Source organism: Rhipicephalus microplus, chromosome 8 (assembly GCF_043290135.1).
Source record: "Rhipicephalus microplus isolate Deutch F79 chromosome 8, USDA_Rmic, whole genome shotgun sequence".
Lineage (NCBI taxonomy): Eukaryota > Metazoa > Arthropoda > Arachnida > Ixodida > Ixodidae > Rhipicephalus > Rhipicephalus microplus.
The window spans coordinates 121,605,914-121,627,434 of record NC_134707.1 but is presented as its reverse complement, the minus strand read 5'-3'; the positions used below and the strand labels follow the sequence as shown (position 1 = coordinate 121,627,434).

Here is a 21,521-nt window from a genome sequence, read left to right as displayed (position 1 = left end):
TTGAGGCACCTTTGACGTGGCCCACGCAAAAGTACGTTCCCTTTCTTTGTGGCAAAAAGAAACAAGTGGCATTCAGCAAGTTACGCCAACGCCTCCAAAAACCTCCAGTTCTTGCGCGCTGTGACCAGGAAGCGTCAACAGCCCTTTACACCATCGCCAGCAATGTAGGCCTGGGCACAGTACTTATACAATGGCATTATTACTCTGAAAAAATGATATCCTATGCCAGCAGAGCTCTCTTGCGCGCGGAAAACTATACTCGACTACCGAGAAGAAGTTCGCCATGGTCATGGCGGTTCTCAAATTTTGATCATATTTATACGGCCGCTCATTCAAGGTGGTCAGTGAGCGCCACTCACTCTGCTGGCTCACTAAATTGAAATACCCATCTGGCTGTTTGGTGCGCTGGATGCGCACCAAACACCTTAGGCTTCAAGAGTTTGACGGGCACGACACCGGTTCCGGAATGGAGCGCTTACCCTGTCTGCTCTTACAGGCTTTCCTGCTGATTTCTACTCCAGACGTGCTGCCTGATGCCGCCTTTCTGTGCGGCGTCACTTCATGCTCCGTGGAAATACCAGTGCATTCGACGCTACCGCCAGGAGTGGATAATCATCAGTTCCTACACCAGCAACCATGGTCATCGACTACGATAATCAACGCCACTATCTTCGGGGGAGGCACCGCATATAAGCATTTTCCCGGAGAGGCTTGCTTGGGGCACGACACCGGTTCCGGAATGGAGCGCTTACCCTGTCTGCTCTTACAGGCTTTCCTGCTGATTTCTACTCCAGACGTGCTGCCTGATGCCGCCTTTCTGTGCGGCGTCACTTCATGCTCCGTGGAAATACCAGTGCATTCGACGCTACCGCCAGGAGTGGATAATCATCAGTTCCTACACCAGCAACCATGGTCATCGACTACGATAATCAACGCCACTATCTTCGGGGGAGGCACCGCATATAAGCATTTTCCCGGAGAGGCTTGCTTGGGGCATGACACCGGTTCCGGAATGGAGCGCTTACCCTGTCTGCTCTTACAGGCTTTCCTGCTGATTTCTACTCCAGACGTGCTGCCTGATGCCGCCTTTCTGTGCGGCGTCACTTCATGCTCCGTGGAAATACCAGTGCATTCGACGCTACCGCCAGGAGTGGATAATCATCAGTTCCTACACCAGCAACCATGGTCATCGACTACGATAATCAACGCCACTATCTTCGGGGGAGGCACCGCATATAAGCATTTTCCCGAAGAGGCTTGCTTGGGGCACGACACCGGTTCCGGAATGGAGCGCTTACCCTGTCTGCTCTTACAGGTTAGTTATTTAGACCGCTCTTGCTGTCCCCGCAGCAGCAATCGTTGCTTTCTTATGGTGTCGTGCCCAAGTGAACTGTTCCTTATGTTTGAACGCTGTAAGAATTGGTTTCGCATGTATACCAATAGCCTGCTTTTATTGCTATCCGGTGACGTTGAATCTAATCCCGGTCCTAACACAAACGAAGTTCTAACTACCGTCCTGGCCACTGTCCAGAGGATAGATTCCAGACAAGAAGAAATACTGAATGATCTGCGCGCCCTGAAACTTTGGCAGACATCTGTTGATGACGAACTAAAGCAGATATCCTCCCGGATGCATGCCGTGGAGGTGGACGTTATGGCTTTAAAGCAAAATGATGGTTCATCGACTTCCTTGTCACAAACTTCCGGCGTCAACATATGCGGAAAAATAAAGGCTATTGAATCGCGATGTGAAGATGCCGAGAACAGGTTACGACGTTCTAACCTGCTTTTCTTTGGCCTACCTGACGAACCGTCTGAGTCTTGGTTCTCATCCGAACAGAAAGTTATTCAATTATGTTCGCAGCACCTGGGCATAACACTTCAATCCTCGCAAGTTGAAAGAGCCCACAGGCTTGGAAGATACAACTCTGATAAGTGCAGACCGATCATCACAAAGTTCGCTTTCTTTAAAGACAAGCACAGCATCATGGAAATGGGCCACAAACTGAAGGGCACGCTCTTTGCCATCCGTGAGGATTTTGCTCCGCAAACACGGTTTGCTAGGAAAAAGTTGTTAGAATTTGGAAAAGCTAAAAAAGTGCCTTTCAAGCTTTCAGTCGATAAACTGCGAATCGATAACGTTACTTACGTGTACGACGCAATCAATGACAAAATAACACCTGCATCGCAATAGCTCGCGCGTAGGTCGGCTACGCACACACTTGCAAACAATTTCCTGCCACATGCTGATCCCATTCAGTACAAGAACTTCACTTTATCATACACCAACATACGCAGTATTATTTCAAAGCGTACTGAGTTGTGCTCTTATCTTGAAAACAGCAACTGCGATATCTTGCTGCTTACGGAAACTTGGCTAAACCCTAATATCTCAGATAGTGAAGTTTTGCTTGACTCACCTGATTTCCATATTTTCAGGAAAGATAGGATAGGTAGAGCTGGTGGGGGGGTACTTATTGCCATAAAAAGTCATATCACATCTTTTGTGATTGACATTCCGTCACGGTTGGAAATTGTTTGGGTGTGCTCCTCATCACATGCATCCAAAACAATTTTCGGAGTATGTTACAGGCCGCCAGATTGCTCGGAAAGTTTTGTTACAGATTTGCACGACAACTTGACAAATTTGCGCTCTAAGTTTCCTAAAGCTGACGTTTTCCTCTTGGGCGATTTCAACTACCCTGAAATTGACTGGTCCAATCTAACTTCCCTCTCACGCAATTCCAGAGAGTTCCTCGATCTAACCCTTGACTTCTCTTTTGTTCAATTAATTGACCAACCCACGCGCCAACACAACATTCTTGACCTGCTTCTATCGTCAGCTCCTGAAAAAGCTACATCAACCTTATATCTAGATGGTCTCAGTGACCACCGTCTCATTCAGGTATCTATTAGCTTACCTGCATCCAAGCCTTATGTCTCTCCAAGGCCAATACTTGATTATAAAAGAGGTGATTATCAATCCATAAATCAGAGTTTAGTTGACTTCTCTCACTCATTTATGGCCTCTTTCTTCAACCGCTCAGTCAACGAAAATTGGTGCCTTTATAAAGAAAAATTGTTGAGCCTGGTGCATGAACATATCCCTCGCTTGACAATTCGCGTAAATACATCTAAACCATGGTTTACCCGTACACTTCGCACCCTTCGAAATAAAAAGAAGCGTCTTTTCAGTAAGGCAAAGTTATTGCAATCTTCGGTAGCATGGGCGAAGCATCGTGATTCTGATAAGGTTTATTGTCATGCTGTGCGTCAGGCGAAACACAAGTTCTTTTCACATGACCTACAGTCACTTTTAAAAAACGACCCTAAGAAATTCTGGAAATCAATCGCCCCCACACGCTCTAACACTCGTATCACGATTTTGAACAGCGCCGGTGTTACGGTCTCTCCTGAATCTTGCCCAGTGGTGTTTAATAATTACTTCACTTCAGTTTTTACGAAAGAAAATTACACTAACATGCCTCTGCCACCTACATTTCAGTATCGTTTTATGGATCCTATAGAGATTAATCCTGCAGGTATCTCTTCCCTAATTACAAATCTCAAGACGTCCACATGTTCAGGTGTCGACGGCATAAACTCTAAAATCTTAAAGCATACCGTTGTTCCGTCTAGTACCATTCTCGGTCACATCTTTCAGCAATCGTTACAAACTGGCGAGATTCCATATGACTGGAAAATCGCTAAGGTCATTCCGGTCTTCAAATCCGGGGACAAATGCCTGCCCAGTAATTATCGTCCCATATCCTTAACGAGCATCCCATGTAAGCTACTTGAGCACATTATTTCTTCACATGTTGCATCACACTTAGAACAAAACCAATACTTTTTTAAAAATCAGCACGGCTTCCGCAAAGGACTTTCCTGTGATACACAGCTTATCGAATTCACGCATGAGATCTTTAACAATATGGATGAAAATTTACCAACAGACAGCATATTCATCGACTTTTCTAAGGCATTTGACCGCGTTGCACATTGTCGTTTAATAGCTAAAGTATCATCTCTGAACTTAGATTCACTTACAGTCTCTTGGATTAGGAACTTCCTGTGTTTTCGCAAACAGTGTACTGTAATCGATAACATGTCTTCCCCTCTCTCGGAGGTGACATCTGGTGTCCCTCAGGGGAGCGTTATTGGCCCTTTGTTATTTTTAATTTTTATCAATGATCTTCCCTCAGAAATCACGTCATCAATTCGCCTCTTCGCGGACGACTGCATAATCTATCGCAAAATCACTTCACCATCAGATCATACAGCTCTGCAGCAAGACCTTGATCGTGTAACCACATGGTGCTCAGATTGGCAAATGTCATTAAACGTTGATAAGTGCAATCAAATGACCTTCACTCGAAAGCGCTCACTCTCAACATTTCAGTATTTCCTTGATGGTAGCCCTCTAAGACCTACTTCATCTTATAAGTATCTAGGCATCCATCTGGCATCGAACCTTTCTTGGGCCAGTCATATCAACAAGATTACTGCTGACGCGTCACGAACGCTTGGTTACCTAAAACGCAACCTTCGTGATGCACCTCCTACCACACGCAAGCTCGCTTACCAAACACTCGTGCGCCCTAAACTCGAATACGCTTCTTCTATATGGTCACCTGACCAAGATTATCTATCCCGAAGCCTGGAATCGGTTCAAAACCGCGCTGCTCGCTTTATCACCGGTAACTACAGCAGGCATTCTAGTGTAACTAAAATCAAGCAGTCGCTCTCTCTTTCCTCTCTCGCCTCCCGCAGAAACATTTCTCTTTTATGTCTGTTGCACAGAATCATCAACAGCAAGCACAGTTTTTCCTTGCCACTTCTCAAACCTCATCGATATTCCCGTCGTTTGCAGCATAACCTCAGTTTTCAGCGTCTATACGGGCACACTAACGCCTATAATTCATCTTCATTACCACGTGCCATTGTACTCTGGAACAATCTTCCTGAAAATATAGCAAACGTGAAAGAAACCGAGATCTTTAGAGGCTTGCTTGAAAAACTGCCTCTTGAACTCTAGTTGTGTGCGCCGTACCTATTGTACTCCTGCTAGTTTCTGATTCTTAACGCGGTCGCCTCTAACACTGTAACGCTTCTTGTATTATATAGTTATGTAGTATCGTTTGGAATTGTATAACGTTATTGTTTGCTATTTTCTTTCATCTGTATCTTTTTTGCGCAGCCACGTGCTTTTTGGCTTTTATAGAAAAATATTTCACAATTTTGTATTGTATACTTGCGTATTATCGTTCCGAATTATATAATGTTATTGTTTGCTGCTTCTTTCGTTCTTTTCTATTTTTACGCAGCCAGACTTTTGCATATGTATATATTTTCATCGCTCTTTGAAAATCAAAATGTACCCCCCCCTCACGCAATGTTCCCCCGTGGAACCCGTGAGGTACTTGTATAAATAAATAAATAAATAAATGACCATGAGTCAGAGAAGAGGCATACGGACACACACTGTCTCTCGCGGTCCCCCGTCGAGCCTGCCGTTATTAATGACGAGTCTATGAATGCTGCATTCCTAGCAGTATTTAACGCGACCACTAGTTCACAAAAGCAGTGCAGTGACCCCAACCTGCTGCCGCTTATCGACTTCTTAGAAGGACGACGTGAAGACGTGTCGCTAGTTTTTGCCAGAGGACTGTCGTCTTTTTGTTTAAGGAACGACGTTTTACACAAGAATAACTTTTCTCCCAATTGCAGCTCCTAATTGCTCGTCGTCTCTGCATCCCTGCGAAAAGAAATTCTGGAAGCCTGCCATTAAGTCACCTCCAGTCATATCGGCTACGCCCGGACATTGTCCCGACTGCAAAGCAATGCTGGCCGAAGCTGCCTGCTGCTGTAAAACAACACGTGCAAATTTGGGTCGACTGCAAAAAACGCAAACCGCCCCCCGGCAAGCCGGCGGGCCAATTACATACCATCGAAGTATCAGCAAAGGGATTTGCCCAAATCGGAAAAGATTTTCTGGGCCCATTCCTGGCTTTTGCTGCAGCTAATCAATGGATCATTGTCGCCAACGATTATTTTTCTCGCTACTCTAGAAATAAGGCTATGCCGATGGGTACAGCAGCAGAAGCGGCTCATTTCTTGATAGAAAGCGGCGTTCTTCGGCACGATGCTCCAACAGTTATCATGACAGATAGAACAACCGAGTTCACAGCACAACTTGTTGAGTCGGTTGTTAGGCTCAGAGTACAGCTCACCGGAGAGCAACTCCGTGCCATCCCCAAACAAACGGACTAATGAAGCACCTTAACAAGACTCTCGCAGACATTTTCTGCGTGTACGACGACCCAGAAAATAAAATTTAGGACGAAATCTCGTCCAATGTGACCTTCGCATATAATACCACCCGGCAGAAAACTACTGAAATGACACCATTCAGTCCAATCCATGGTCGCGAAGTCACTGTAACGTTGGACGCCATGCTGTCGCATGATATTGACGACACTCCTGCTGACGCTGAAGAACTTGCTCAGGGCACCGAGGAAGCGCGACCCCTTGCCCGTGGGCGCATTTGTAACCAGCATTATAAAGATGCGAAACGCTGCGACCTACGACACAAATTAGTTACCTACACACCAGGAGACACAGTAAGGGTTCGGATCCCCATACGTCGGCGCGGACTTTCAACGCAAATTATAAGACGATACTTCGGCCCATACAGAGTCACCTGACGCTTGAATGACGTCAATTACGAAGCAGTTTCCAACAGCGATTGCAGTTGCACTCACCGGATGCACTCAGCCGAAATCGTGCATGTCGTCCGGATGAAACCCTATCTGTCCTGCTAACTGTCGTTTGTCGTGTGGTTGCCAGTGCATATGTTTGCTTTTTTATAAGGGTACCTTGGCTGCGATTGGGACGATCCCATTTCCGGATGGAGGCAAATGCCACATGCGCTGCGAGGAAGACAAAGACGACAGCGCAGACGCGAATTTACACGCTTTATGATGAAGTCAGTAACGAGAAAGAAGGGGAAGGCTGGAGCGCGTGAGAAATAAAATGAGTGACCTGCTGCTGCTTCCTCCACCAGTTTATTACGACCTCTGTCCTCGCGTCACGGCAATATCATGTTTACTTATGAAGCAGCACACGGAGACAAGCACAAAACGGGACAAAAAGGACACCGCTGCGGTCTTATTTCGCAGACAGAACGAGAAAGCTTGTTAGGCACATGTTCTACAGATTCTCGGAATCATGCTCTGTCAGACTCCTCCTGGTGGTCGTCTGTTTTCAGCACAGCAGTGCTAGGTTGTCCTAATTTGTGCTAGGTGGCAAACGGTGTTAGCCTTGTTAGATTTCCAGCGCTAATCATTATTTTGTCTACGATTGACTAGACTCTCTGCATCAGTAGGCCATGTCCGAACACACCGGGGACCTGGCCAAGGGGCGCTGCGAAGTTTTGATCATAGGGTGTATTTTGGTGAGAATAACACTGACATGCCAGTGTGCTCAGCCATGGCCGGGCTAGACTGCACTTGCGCGCGCTTCTTTCAGGCAGGTGCAGTCTAGCCTGGCCGTGGCTCAGCCCATGAATCACTGAGCAATCTCTATTTTCAAATAATAGGTGCCAGGGTGGTTCCCCTTGAGGCACACCTCCGCAGAGCTACAAACTGCTATGCGCACCATCTCATGCTTGAAGACATCGCTATTCCATACGTCCTAAGGCTATTCGTCGCTAGAAATTATGAGTAGCATGGTTGTCAATAACGAATAGAGGACACCATGAGTTTCATATTGTGCTACTGCCCATCCCACGTTGGTGAGCCACCACCCATTCCAAGCAGTCACATCAGCACCTCTCTGGTTTCTATCATAGGGGGATGAAATTTAATCTTCTCGTTGTCTGTAGCCAGGTACTTCACAGGAGGCGGCACCGCAGGATATTCAGAGGTCACGCAGAACAAGAAAGGGAAGTACCCACCTTCGAAGGGCATTTTTCTTGGGCATAGTATGATTACTTGTAGCTTGCTGATGTCAGCTATGCCCAGGTCATTGACTACTCCCAGAACAGTAGGGGCTATGAATAACGTCGCTAACAGCTCGTTGGTACGCCTTGCACAGTATACTGATAGTTTCCAGCTCTGGTTCCAACTGCTCCACACATCTGGCATCCTTCTGTCCGTTGTTTGCACTCTCGGAACCTGCACACGACTTTATTATGATCGACAGTATTCTCTTAAATAATATCACACATTGATATGTAAAATATGCCATAGTTTAAATGTGTGTAAAACCAGGAAGTCTCATATTTGCTGATCCTTTATTTATATTCACCCTATGTTCCTCTCCCAACGCCTCTCTCCCCCTACGTGCCTACTGCGTCACAACTTAAGTGCGCGTTCACATTTGAGAAGTGAGGACAAAACTAAAACGCCAGAACGGCCGAAAAACCACGACCACGCCTGTCGAAGATGTTCACATTCGTTATGCCCCATCCCACCACCACTACCATCGCTACCTTGAAAATTAATTCAATTTCGCCTGTTTTCTGAGCACTAAATTTTGGTTTGAATTCTAGTTATTCACGCAAAGAAGTGAAAAAAAAAGAGCTCCCACCTATATACAAACTTTCTTTTAGGGGACACGCCCACAAAAACGACACGAGCGAACGCACCGGCAGCAGCGGTGGTGGTTCAGCTGGCTCTACACAATCGCGAGACACGTTTGGGCATGCCGACTCGTTGCTGCTGCACCATCTAATTCCTGAGTTTCCGGCAATTGTAATTCAAACCAGGCCCTCGATGAACGCGTCCTTGTTAAGGCCATCAAGCATTGCCGTGCTGCACTGGTGGTTTGCGATTTCAGCTGATGCGAGCCACCACCGACCCCTTTGCCGCCATGTTGAATTTGCATGTCCGGCTGTTTTGCCACGTGTTTTGATCTAGCGCAGCCAAAACCATGAAGCAGAAACCGAATCCGCTTTGGCGTAGCGTGAAAATCTCTCTCAGACCGATTTTTGCACACCGGCCGCGCGGCGTTGTTTTGCGGCCGCTTTGGCGGTGAAACGAGCCAGTTTTCGGAAAGTTTCACTGCTTTCGCTCTCTTCGAGGGCAAGTGTGAACGCGCCCTAACTTATGCTACAGTGCCTCCATCGCTGCATTCTCTCCCGCATGTGGGGTCACCATTTGCAGGCGCGCTCTGAACATCACCAGGGCTCAGGTGCACGCAATATAGTGGTGCTTTAATGCTGCGATATGCTCGTTATGAGTACCTGAACAGGTACGGCAGATCACCGATAAGCCCGTAATCGAAAGAGAATCAGTTGCAAGAAAATGGTGCAGAAGAAACTGTACGTGATCTGAGGCCCTTTGAGGAGCTGAGTTGGGCAGACCCGAATTACATTACGCTGGTCTTCCCGCGAACTATGCTGCTACCACCGCCAACAAAACAAGTAACTAACACAAATTTCGCACAAAAACGCTAGCGATCACAGGTTCCACAGGTGAAAGGACGAAAAGGGCACATCTTCATCTTATATGGGCTGACGGGGATAAGATATGAACGCGCACATTACGGCGTATCATATCTTGTTTTGCGAGTTTGCACACATAAATATAGACACGTACTCTTCAAACCATATTAAACGTCATTTGGCATATGGTTGAATTGTTTGGAATGTTGCCAACTTGATGCTATGAGAAAAACACCCGTGTTTGATGTAACCGCTAAGAGGGTTTTGGCTAATGTGAAAATGGAGCTATTTTTTCGAGGCTTCGGCACCATGCGGAAGCGTTTGCATGGTCACATCTTATAGCATCTCACCAAGTATGGGGCCCCCGGGACGGCTTTATGCTCTCCCATAGTAGAGTACCTAGTACTCTGAATCGTTAACCACTTTTTCTAAACACACAGCGCAGGTTTTCATTGGGACGGCACACAGCTCTCCCATAGTAGAGTACCTAGTGCTCTAAATCGTTACCTACTTTTTTTTAACACGCTTCGTGAACTACGTGTTGGCTTGTACGTGTTTTGTGATAGCAGCGTAAGCCTGCACAAGGGACGGCCTTGCACCCTCCCATAGTAGAGTACCAACTACTCTAAATCGTTAACAACCTTCTCTGAACACATTGACATATCTGTACCCCAAATCATGACGGCTTACTGCTCTCCCATAGTTCAGAGTCCTAATCGTTACACTTTTTCTAAGTACATATTTTATAACGACCTCTTATAACAAGTCATTACCACTTGGGGGGGAGCTCGCCGCGCTTCATAATACAATAAAGTTAGTACTCCAAGTCGTTAAATATTTTATCTAAACAGCTGAGGCCACCTCAGATCAGGGACGATTTCGATGCCTCTTCGGCACCCAAACTGACCAAATTTCTGCCACCAGCAACGCGAACTCTAGAGATTTATCCTTAGATCTAAGAATATTTCACCACTTCCACAGATTTTGTCACCATTTTCGAGCGAAAGTCCTCTGGGCTCGCACGATGTGTGTTGTCGATGATGTCTAATTCCCAGATGTCCGTCTATTTATGCCGTACACAAATAAGCATTCAGAGCATGCATATGGCTTAAAGTGATAGCCATACTCCATTTGTCCGTGCATACACCCGTCCATCCGTCCGTAACTACGTAAATTCCCAAGCGTGTTCGGTGAACGCCTGTGCCCATTGATACGGGGTCGGTCAGAAGAAAACGCGATGCGCACGTGGTCTTTCGTTTCTGATTGGACACGCTGGGCACAGCGACGCTGCGCAAAGAAAGCGGGAGCGCTGTAGAACCCGACGCGAGGCTCGACCTGCTAAGGTGCTTTAGCTCTGCTTCTGGGATTGTGGGCAAAACTTTTGGAAGGCACATTGCAAGGCGCCAAAATCGCCCATAATCAATGACGCTATTAATAATTATACGAGAGATTAGGACCATTATGATTCGGCATCCGTGTTAAAGATTTCAATCGAGGCGAACAAATCAAAGAAACACCATACTGTCGGTGTTTATTTATTTATTTATTAGAATACCCTCAGGGCCCGTAGGGCATTACAGAGGGGGTGGGTACAACATATATAACACACAAGAAAAAAGACAAAATAAAGAAACAAGTATCAGATGCGCAAATCAGGAAGGCAACATAAGTCAACTAAAAATGTATAAGAATTCAAGCACATACAAGACAAAGATAGATAATGGAAACTGCGTATAGTTACAAGCATTGCTGAGAAATTGCAGTCTTGAATAACAAAGGGTCTGTTATTCATACAACGGAAGAGGGAAGGTGGTTCCAATCGGCGGCTGTTTTCGGTAAGAAGGCTGCTGAAAAAAATTTGGTGCGGCAAAACGAAATGGCAACCTTATGCTGATGATCAATGCGCGATGAGTGGTATGACGGTTGTGAAATGAGGTCTCGCTTCATTGATGGATTGTGAAAAAATGTCTTATGAAAAAAATGCAGTCGCGCCAGTTTCCTCCGGACAGTTAAATTGGGTAGGTCAAGGTTAGATTTCATTTCTGATATGCTAGCAGTACGGGAATAATTAGAACAAATGAACCGAACTGAGCGGTTCTGAACAGATTCTAACGCGTTAATTAAATTTTGCTGCACGGGATCCCATGTAGCGGACGCGTACTCAAGCTTTGGGCGAATTAGTGATCGGTATAATAGAATTTTGAGGGACAGCGGAGCGCGAGAAAAGTTGCGGCGTAAGGGAGACGCGTCTTGATCCCGATCAAACGCTGACGTGTGTACGTTTGGCTCCGGCTACTTACCGTGTTATGACCACCTCTTCAGGTCCTTGGACCCTGGATCACACATCACACCAACTGTAAGTGGACCTGGCACCCATTCGACACCTTGTTGGGATGTGATAATGCTCCTTGAGAACAGTGCTGACTGTTTATTGTTCAGCTCGACCGCTTCCGCGCTAGGCCTAACCGATGGCCTAGTATGAGTGGAGGCGCCCAGCGCGACGCGGCCAGCGTCGCAGCGGGCGTCGCTGCTGGAGGCGACGCCGCTCGCTCATGGCGTGCTCTACATGCTGACCTTCGTCCCACTGGTTCATCGGCTGACACCTGCGCAGCGGATCTGAAGAAACCATCTTCATGGGAGCCTAAACCTCCACCACTGCCCGATGCGGACTACAAGGTGATTCTTCGGATACGCGGGGGTCTCGACTGTACCAAGTTGCACCCCTGTGTCTTACGACAACTCGTTCTCAAAGCAGTTGGACTTCCCATCAGCAGCCCTGATCAAATCAGGGTCAATCCCACCAGTCACACAGTGCTCGTGAGTACGTCAAGCATGGACCGAGCAGATTTATACCACAACATCCGGACCTTAAAGTTCAACGGAGTCCCCTACGAAGTCGTCACCCACGTTGCCGACCCTGTAGATTCTTGTCGTGGAAGGTTTCATCTCCCTCTGGATTACGCTGACGAGGAAATCCTTCCAACCCTCCAAAGATGTAATCCAGCCATGACCATTGGGGCCGCTCGCCGACTGAGCACCACCGAAACCATCTTGGTTGTTTTCCGTGGCACGCACGTCCCTTTTTACATCAACTACGAAGGCTGCACGCTTCGCTGCCGCCCATTCCGACTGAAGGTGGAAGCCTGCACCCGTTGCCGAAAAATTGGACATCGCCAGGATGTCTGCCCCTCTACTCCCGATGCAATCTGTCACAAGTGCGGACTGAAGGATTCCTCAATGGACCATGAATGTGAACCCGTCTGTGTCGTGTGTGGTGGAGCTCACATCACCGGTTCCCCATTGTGCAAACAGCGTTACAAGACTAAGACACCTAAACACCAGACACCTAAGCCCTCAGAAGTTCCATCATCCCGGACACCGAGCCTTAATCGCTCGCAAGAGCGTGGCCCACAGCGGGGTCGCAGCAAGAGCAAGAGGCGGGGCCCAAACTCGACTCCCAAAGAACTTGACTTCCCGACCCAGTCAACGAACCCCCATTCCACCAGTCATCTGCCAAACCCATTAAAGGTAAGCTGGGCACAGGCAGCTTCCTCTAACTGCTCCTTATCTCAAAACATTAGCCTAGAAAAAGTTCTAGCTGAAAACGCTAGCCTCAAGGCAGAAATTCAAAAGTTAAAGCTCGAGCTACAATCCCGAATGCCCCTTAGCAATCTTTCGCAGCATTCCGAACCACGATCTTTCATTCCTGCTCAATCGCCCCCTGCTGTTGAACCCACGATACCTCTTCCTCCTACTGACATGGACACTACAATGCCTCGAGACACCTCCCAGCTGCCACCCTCAAATAAGCGCAAAACCCCTGCCACACCACGCGAAGAAGAATCTCTCAGCGACACAGTTCTAACTCTTAACGATAGGATAAACGCCCTCGAAAATAAAACACAGAAGAAATTCGCCGTCATTGAAAGTAAGATTTCTCACATAGAGAGCAGATTCACAGCTCAGGAGACGGGCCAAGCTGCCATAAATGACAAACTTGACAAGTTTCTAGATTTTGTACAAACTCAAATGCAGCAGACCACTGCATGGATTGCGGCCGTCACGGCCAATAATCCAAATATAGCCGTACCCGCCTTCTCTCCTACACCCCCTCCCGACAATGGCTGCAAACCCTAATCGCTCGAACTTTGTAGTATGGCAATGGAACTGCAGGGGGTTCCGCAAAAAGAAAGCGACTCTTCAACAATATTTGGCCTCCTGCCCCAAACCCCCTGCAGTCATTGCCCTACAAGAGACCCACGGAAACATAACTTTTCCCGGTTACAGTGTACACCAAACTAAATCTCTAAATTCTCCCGATACGGCAATATTAACGCAAAAACATTTGACGGTAACTCACTCTAATTTCGACGGCGTCGATGTGGAGCACAACTTTTTGGAGGTCCTTCCTTGTAAAACTCAAGAATCGCCTTTATACGTATTAAACGTCTATAGTAGGCCACAGGCGAAACACCATCGCTTCAATACTCTCTTTGCCCGAGCCATTGCGGCCGCGAAACATCACCCTCTCCTAATACTTGGTGATTTTAATGCACCAAATCAAGTATGGGGCCACTCTGTTTCTACACCCAAGGGTAGGGCTTTGTGGGTTCACATACAGGATCACCGCCTCACCCTCCACAACAATATAGACATGCCCACTAGATTAGGTAATAGTGTAGCTAAAGATACATCTCCCGATCTTACACTCAGCCATCGCGTTCACTTTGTCACATGGACCAACCTGAACATTAACTTCGGTAGTGACCACTACATTATTCAAACTACCATACACTTCCGACACAAACCTTTAGCTCCCAAGCGCCTGAGCCTTATTAACTGGAACAAGTTTCGCGAGGCCCGTCACTGCTCGGCGCCTACTGAGATAGATGATATCTCGGAATGGGTACAGCAATTGCACACTGACACAAAAACGCATACCACCATGTTACCACCTGATACGCCTTTTACAATAGTTGACACCCGACTTCTTCACATGTGGGAAGCTAAGCAATCTCTCCTCAAACGCTGGAAGAAGAGGCGACACAATCGCCGACTGAGACTGAGAATTGCGAGACTCGATTTGCAAATTCAGGACTATGCCATACAGCTTGCTTGTCAACAATGGACCCAGAAATGCGAAAGCATGCATGGCCACCTAGACAGCAAGATGACATGGCAGCTCCTGCGGCATTTATTAGACCCTACCATATCACGTACCGCAAATAATCATCACATTAACAAACTACTTCACTCGCACAAAGGTAACTTAAACACTCTTTTTAATGATCTTCGTGACAAACACCTACCCAGCGCGTATCGATACGATGCACCTGACTATATCGGACAACCAAATGATGATCTCAGTAGCCCCATAACGGAGGCTGAGGTTAGACACGCGCTTGCGAACCTTCGCACCTCATCTGCACCAGGCCCTGACCTCGTCAATAATAAACTTCTCCGCAACTTAGATGAAAACTCAATTATAGCCCTCACTAAATTTTTTAACCACTGCTTCGACACTTCTACCTTGCCGGCTGCGTGGAAGGACGCCAGAGTTATTTTCATACCAAAACCTGGTAAGCCCATAAACACAGCCAACCTACGTCCGATTTCCCTCACGTCATGCATCGGAAAAACACTTGAACATGTAATCCTCAACCGCCTTAGCAAATTTATAGAAGAACACAACTTATACCCTCACGAAATGATAGGCTTCCGTAAATCCCTTTCCAGTCAAGATGTCATGCTTCGACTGAAGCATGACATCATTATCCCTAACTCTAGCCTCGATACTCAAGCAATTCTCAGTCTCGATCTCCATGGGGCTTTTAACAACGTCAGCCACACTGCCATATTGAGTGAACTGAGCGCTATAGGCGTTGGTAAAAAGATTCATGATTACATATCTGCGTTCCTTTCGAACCGTACGGCAACTATTTACATTGGGTCTGAACACTCTTGTTCTTACTCCTTGGGGAGTTTCGGCACACCTCAAGGATCAGTGTTATCACCTTTCCTTTTTAACATCGCGATGATGCCGCTGGCTCGAACGCTGAGATCCATATCAGATCTCAAATTTTCACTTTATGCAGATGATATTACCCTCTGGATGACAGGCGGCTCCGATGGTCACATTCAGGAAACTCTGCAGACTGCTGCTGACAGGGTGGTGGTTTGTGCGGGTAACATGAATCTGACCTGTTCACCCACTAAATCTGAACTGCTCCTCCTTCCTGCCCATCGGGGCTCTGAAAAGCACATCTCTGATATACAAATAACACTGAACAATACACCCGTGCCTAAAGTTGACAGACTCAGGGTGCTTGGACTACACATACAACGAAATCGACTAAACACACACACCATTAAAGCACTTCAAACAACTGTGGACCACACTCTACGCCTTATAGGCAGGATATCTAATAAGCATGGCGGGCTACGAGAGGCAGAGCTCCTCCGCCTCATCCAAGCCTTCGTCCTCAATAAAGTGACTTATTCTCTCCCTTATCTGTTCCTTCTGAGAAGAGAACAAAATAACGTAGACACTTTGTTACGTAAAATCTACAAATTCGCTCTCGGAGTCCCCATTCGAACGTCCACCGCACGGCTCATGGAGACAGGCACATTGAACACCTTAACTGAACTTATTGAAGCACACTTAACTTCACAATATGCTCGTCTTTCCAACACACAGACCGGAAGATACATACTCGATACCCTCAGTATCAGGCCAACTCCAACCACTAACGCCAAACACACTATTCCGCGTGAAATACACAAGAATCTACTCATTCCGCCGCTCCCTAAAAACATGCACCCTGTGCACCACGAGCAACGTCGACGACAGCGTGCAAAAACTCTCGAAAAACGATTTTCTACTTCTAAAGAAGTGCTCTACGTTGACGCTGCCGAATACAGTACTCGTCCTTTTTTCGCCCTCTCAGTTGTGAATTCGCTAGGTCAGATATCTGCTGCTGCTTCTATTTCTGCTTCCTCTTCTGAGGAGGCGGAAGAAGCAGCCATCGCTCTGGCCCTTACAGTTCCAAATTATTCACTTATTATTAGTGATTCAAAAACTGCCATCTACAATTTTGGAGCGGGTAGGGTGTCCAAAACAGCCCTCTCCCTCCTTTTGGCCCATCCCCCGCAACAAGACACGGCTTTAATATGGACTCCCGCGCACGCGGGCCTTGCCGGTAACGAGGCGGCTCACGCCAGCGCCCGAGGATTTACGTTCCGGGCGCAGGCGCTGGAAGAGCCAGGCCCCGTTTCGACAACGGCACCGTTTGCTGCGCGGGATCGCCTTTTAACATTTCACGACATCTGTAGTCACTACCGCCTTGGTCGTTTATCCTTACCGCCGCTAACGTCGAAATCCATACGAAGGCGCGAAGTACTGTGGCGACAGCTGCAGACTCACACCTTTCCTTCTCCTTACATTCTTCACCTCATGTACCCTTCTCTTTACCCGTCCTCCTCCTGTAAATATTGCTCCGCACAGAAAGCAAATCTTAATCATATCATGTGGGGGTGCCCTAAGCACCCCCCTCCACCGTCCCTTCGAAAACTAATTAGTAATGAGGAGCAGTGGGAGGCTGCCATGCGCAGCTTGAAACCCGACGTCCAGGAGGCCATCCTGGGTTGGGCAGAGAGGGTTGCGGAGGACTATCGAGCGTAGCAATCTCTCCTCATCTCTCTTCCATTGCACCTTTCCTTTACAAAGGAAAAATAAAGTTTATACCTACCTACCTGCGGCGTAAGTATCCTAGCGTTCGGTTAGCGTTATTACAGATGTAGGTAACATGCGTGTGCCAAGATAGATTGTTGGTAATGTAAACGCCGAGGTACTTATATGAAGAGACATGCTGGAGGGGAACGGCGTTAATTCTGTAGGTACAGGGGGGAGAAATAGATCGCCGGGTTATTGACGTGCATTTAGATTTGTTAGAGTTGAGAGTCATAAGCCATTTATTGCACCAGGTTGAGACAGTGTCAAGGTCTGACTGTAGAAATTGGTTATCATATTCATTGTTTATTTCGCGGTAAATTACACAATCATCTGCAAATAACCTTATAGCGGAGTTAATGCTGTCTGGGAGATCATTAATATATATAAGAAAGAGTAAAGGGCCTAATACGGAACCTTGGGGTACGCCGGATGTTACTTTAGAAAGAGGTGAGTTATAGCCATTAGTTGTTACAAACTGAGTGCGATTAGTCAGAAAGCATTCAATCCATTTAAGAATGTTCGGGTCAATGTTTAAGGCACTAATTTTCAGGAGGAGTAATTGGTGAGGTACTTTATCGAAAGCTTTTTGAAAGTCAAGAAAAATGCAATGCACAAGTGAGCCGCGATCTAAAGCCGATCCTATGTCATTAGTAAAATAAAGAAGTTGGGTTTCACATGAGTAACTTTTTCGGAATCCGTGCTGGTAGGGAGTAAAAAAAGAATTTGATTCTAGGAATGAGACAAGGTTGGAGTAAATTATATGTTCTAACATTTTACAAGGAACACTGGTTAGGGAAATTGGTCTGTAATTGAGAGGAGACTGTGTATTACCAGATTTGTGCAGAGGGACCACCTTCCCCACCTTCCAGTCAAGCGGCAAAGTGGAGGTCTGAATAGATTGCGAAAAGATTAAGGACAAGTAAATTGATGAATACAATGCAGTGTTTTTTAGAAACTTTGAGTTGATTTCATCTACGCCACAAGAAGAGGATAACTTAAGCTTGTGAATTAAATTTTGCACTCCAATGGCATCAACGGTAACAGGATACATGGGTAAAAAATCACGACTAGGCATTTGCGGCAACGCAGAAGCAGAACAACTTGAAAAAGAAGTAACAAAAAAATCATTTAATGCAATGCAACACTCTTCACAGCGAACTGGCTGCCCATCTGAGTTCGTAAGCGAAATGTTTATCTTTTCCCTAGGTTTAACAGTTTTCCAAAACTTAGAAGGGTCGGTTACAAGAATTGAAGGAAGGGTATCATTAAGAAAAACGCGCTTGGCTTCCTTGATAGCTGCTCTGTATTCAGAAAGGACAGATTTGTACACGTGTCAACGGGCTAACGAATTAGTCTGCTTTGCCTGACGGAACAACCGTTTCTTTTTATTCCGCAATTTTTTTAAGTCAGTTGAGAACCAAGGGGGGCGTTGGCGACCCTTGATAACGTATGTGGGAATGTATCGCGTGATTAAAGATTCAACTTTCATTTTGAACAAGTTCCAGTTTTGTTGAACGCTGCGATCAAAGAAGCCATCATCAAAGCTCTCAAAATTCGATTCGAGTTCACTGTTGATTGAGTCATAATCGCCGCGTGAGTAGTCTCTTATTGTTTTGCAATTGTTTGACCGACGTCTTAAAGAACCTGTTAGATTGAAGTGCACGAAACAATGGTCACTTATGCCTGGGATATATGAAATAGAATGGACAAGGTCAGGTACAGTGGTGAGAATCAGATCAAGAACATTTGATGAATTGGGGCCCATTCTTGTTGGTTGCGTTACGAGTTGGGTAAGGTTAAAGTCTTCGCACAGTTCCACGAAATGTAAACTGTCGGCTGAAAGTGAGCTTAATGAACAGGAAGGAAGTGACCAGTTTATTTTCGGGTAGTTAAAATCGCCTAGAATAAAAACAGGTGTATGCGGGTGCCTTTTGACAATATCATTCAAAGCATCATGCAGTTGCTCGCAAAACTCTGGCGTCGCACTCGGAGGGCGGTAACAGCCACAAAATATGACATTTTGATAGTTGACATGGAGGGAAACACAGACAAATTCTAAAGGTGATGCTATTACTATATGGCTAGAAAGTATATAATTAGCTACGGCTATAAGTACACCACCTCCTGGCGATTCTTCTCTATCACATCTGTAAATGGTATAATTATTTTCACAATCGAACAGCTCTACACTTGCAACGTTAGGGGTAAGCCAGGTTTCCGTTAACACTACAACATCGGCGGCGCAGTCATCAAAAATTGAAGATAATGCATCCCGTTTGTTAAGAACACTTCGTACGTTAGAATATAAAACTGAGTAGTTACGATAAGTAGCCGAGGGGTGAACTTTGTTAGGATAAGAGCGTATCTTCGTCGGCATGCGTAGCGGAGGACGAAGCTTCTGATGAGTTCTGCGCATTTGTATGCAGCTCACAAACGCTGTCGGTCACCGGAGAGTACACAAAGCACTTTTTGTTGATATAAAGCTTATTGTACTTGACGGTATACTTCTCGCCACTCGCCCTGCCGAATTCAAAAAGCTTCTTGCGCACGCTTCTTGTTGCGCGGCAGAAATCCTCGCTGATTTACACATGAGACTCACGAAAACTACTTCTAGACTGCAGTATGCTTTCTCGGAACTTAAAAGAAGCAAATTTTACGATCACTGGTCGAGATTTGCCAACTACGAATCTGCCTAGCCTGTGCGCGCGGGATATGCGGTCGTCGCTACTTCCCAAGTTTAGCTTCAGAGTTTCATTGAGGATTTGGCAAATTTTTTCTTCTGATTGCGCCCACGTTTCCACGTGTTCTTTAAATTCAGGCAGAGCTTCGCACTGTGTGTTTGTTTCGTTCAAGAAGATGTCTGAAAAAAATTCTAAAGCAGGAAACAAAGACGCAAAATAAGACACGAGTAGACCTACGAGCGCTAACTACCGCAATATGGACATTTAGAACAGAGTACCCGAAATTTCGCTTTATAGTTTCAACCTGCTTCACATGCGTCATAAGCTAACCTGTTGCGGGCTCCCGCTAAGTGACGAAAATAGCGGGCGACCGCAACGAACTTTAACTTCGCGTAGACTATTTTAAAACTCTGTAATGCATTGCAGTATATAGCACGGCTTATTGAGCTACTCAGTATTCATTTATGTTATAACTGGATAAGGCACGCTCACAGACACGGATACTAGAACGAAAAAAAGCAACACATTTACTTCAACATTTCGCGTTCAATAACCTATACTGGTTTATTGAGCACCACACGTATACATACTGTGCTAATCACCATTGCGCGTTCTGAGAAAGAACAACTTTATCTCACACACGCTGAACCTAAATGAAGATATCTTTCTCGCTTTCTTAAAAAGTTGCGCGCATGTGCAATGGTTACGAGTGCGGCATACACACGTAGGGAGTTGAGCGAACCTTAGTCGGTATTTCACGCTCATATATCGTCTTGTGGCTTATTTGTTGTCTGTGTTCATGCAGATGTTTTAGGTGTACGACCAACGAAACCAATGCGCCACAATTTCTAAGGAGGCGTGTCAGGTCAAAACCGAACAGCTACAAAAAAATATTAAGGCCATATTCTGAAACTGAATATAGCGTTGTACCAGCTTGGTTGTTTTTCTTGTCGTGCAGGTCTATGCCTCCCACGGTTACAATCACGGTGTAATCCAATGCCTGCCCCTTCGCATCTTTGGTAACGTCCTGGACCTTCCCCTCCTTCTCCATGGTAACCTTGCGATTGTCCTTGCTGCAGGAGATGACTCATCGGCTGCTCAGTGCGATCACCCATGGCAACATCACACTCAAGCATGAGATAGGTATAAAAGCTCTCATGTCGCCTGTATACTCTGACATCCAGCGTTGTAAGAAAGAAGACTGTCTTTGATGCACAATCGAAATAGCACAAGAGGAAAACGTTTATCGGGAGTTGAAACCATCGGAATAGAACCTTCTTCGATAGACACTCAGCAGCAAATCCACCATGACACTTTCTTTTATTTCCAACAACTCAGTCTATCTCTTTATATTTATTCTGGTTTGTGCCTACACATCTGGCTTCTCTTCAGGTGTCAGCCGTTGGCGTCAGACAGCACAAGTGTTGTCAGTAGAGAAACTTTAAACTTCTCGTCGTCATTGCAGTTATTTGTTTATTTTCAAGGTAAATGACTGCGTACAGGCCAGACAACTCACGTTCTTTTAGCTTCTGCAGTTCCACACACTGTGGGATACACTTGAACACACCGTACCCTTCCCATAATTGAGAATATGCAGCCACCGCGGGGATAGGTCCTTAATTTCAGGCGCGAAGCTCTTTATAGCGGCACCCGTTCGTCC

The 21,521-nt window shown here is 46.2% G+C and overlaps 1 protein-coding gene across 1 annotated transcript; it reads left to right on the top strand.

Moving 5' to 3' along the window:
* The first annotated feature begins 451 nt into the window (after positions 1–451).
* On the top strand, positions 452–21,030 carry LOC142769356 (uncharacterized). Its single transcript, XM_075872535.1, has 3 exons — positions 452–1,315; positions 20,820–20,880; positions 20,941–21,030. The coding sequence occupies exons 1-3, from the start codon at positions 467–469 to the stop codon at positions 20,997–20,999; spliced, it is 969 nt and encodes a 322-aa protein (XP_075728650.1). The 5' UTR covers positions 452–466; the 3' UTR covers positions 21,000–21,030.
* Positions 21,031–21,521: the final 491 nt, after the last annotated feature.

What these genes read in the sequence shown, in the direction of transcription:
- LOC142769356 (XM_075872535.1), top strand. Translation starts at nt 467, where the DNA reads ATGGAGCGCTTACCCTGTCTGCTCTTACAGGCTTTCCTGCTGATTTCT. An exon ending in TACCCTGTCTGCTCTTACAG is followed by an intron (nt 1,316 to 20,819) that starts GTTAGTTATTTA and finishes CTTGTCGTGCAG; the next exon opens with GTCTATGCCTCCCACGGTTA. An exon ending in CCTGCCCCTTCGCATCTTTG is followed by an intron (nt 20,881 to 20,940) that starts GTAACGTCCTGG and finishes TCCTTGCTGCAG; the next exon opens with GAGATGACTCATCGGCTGCT.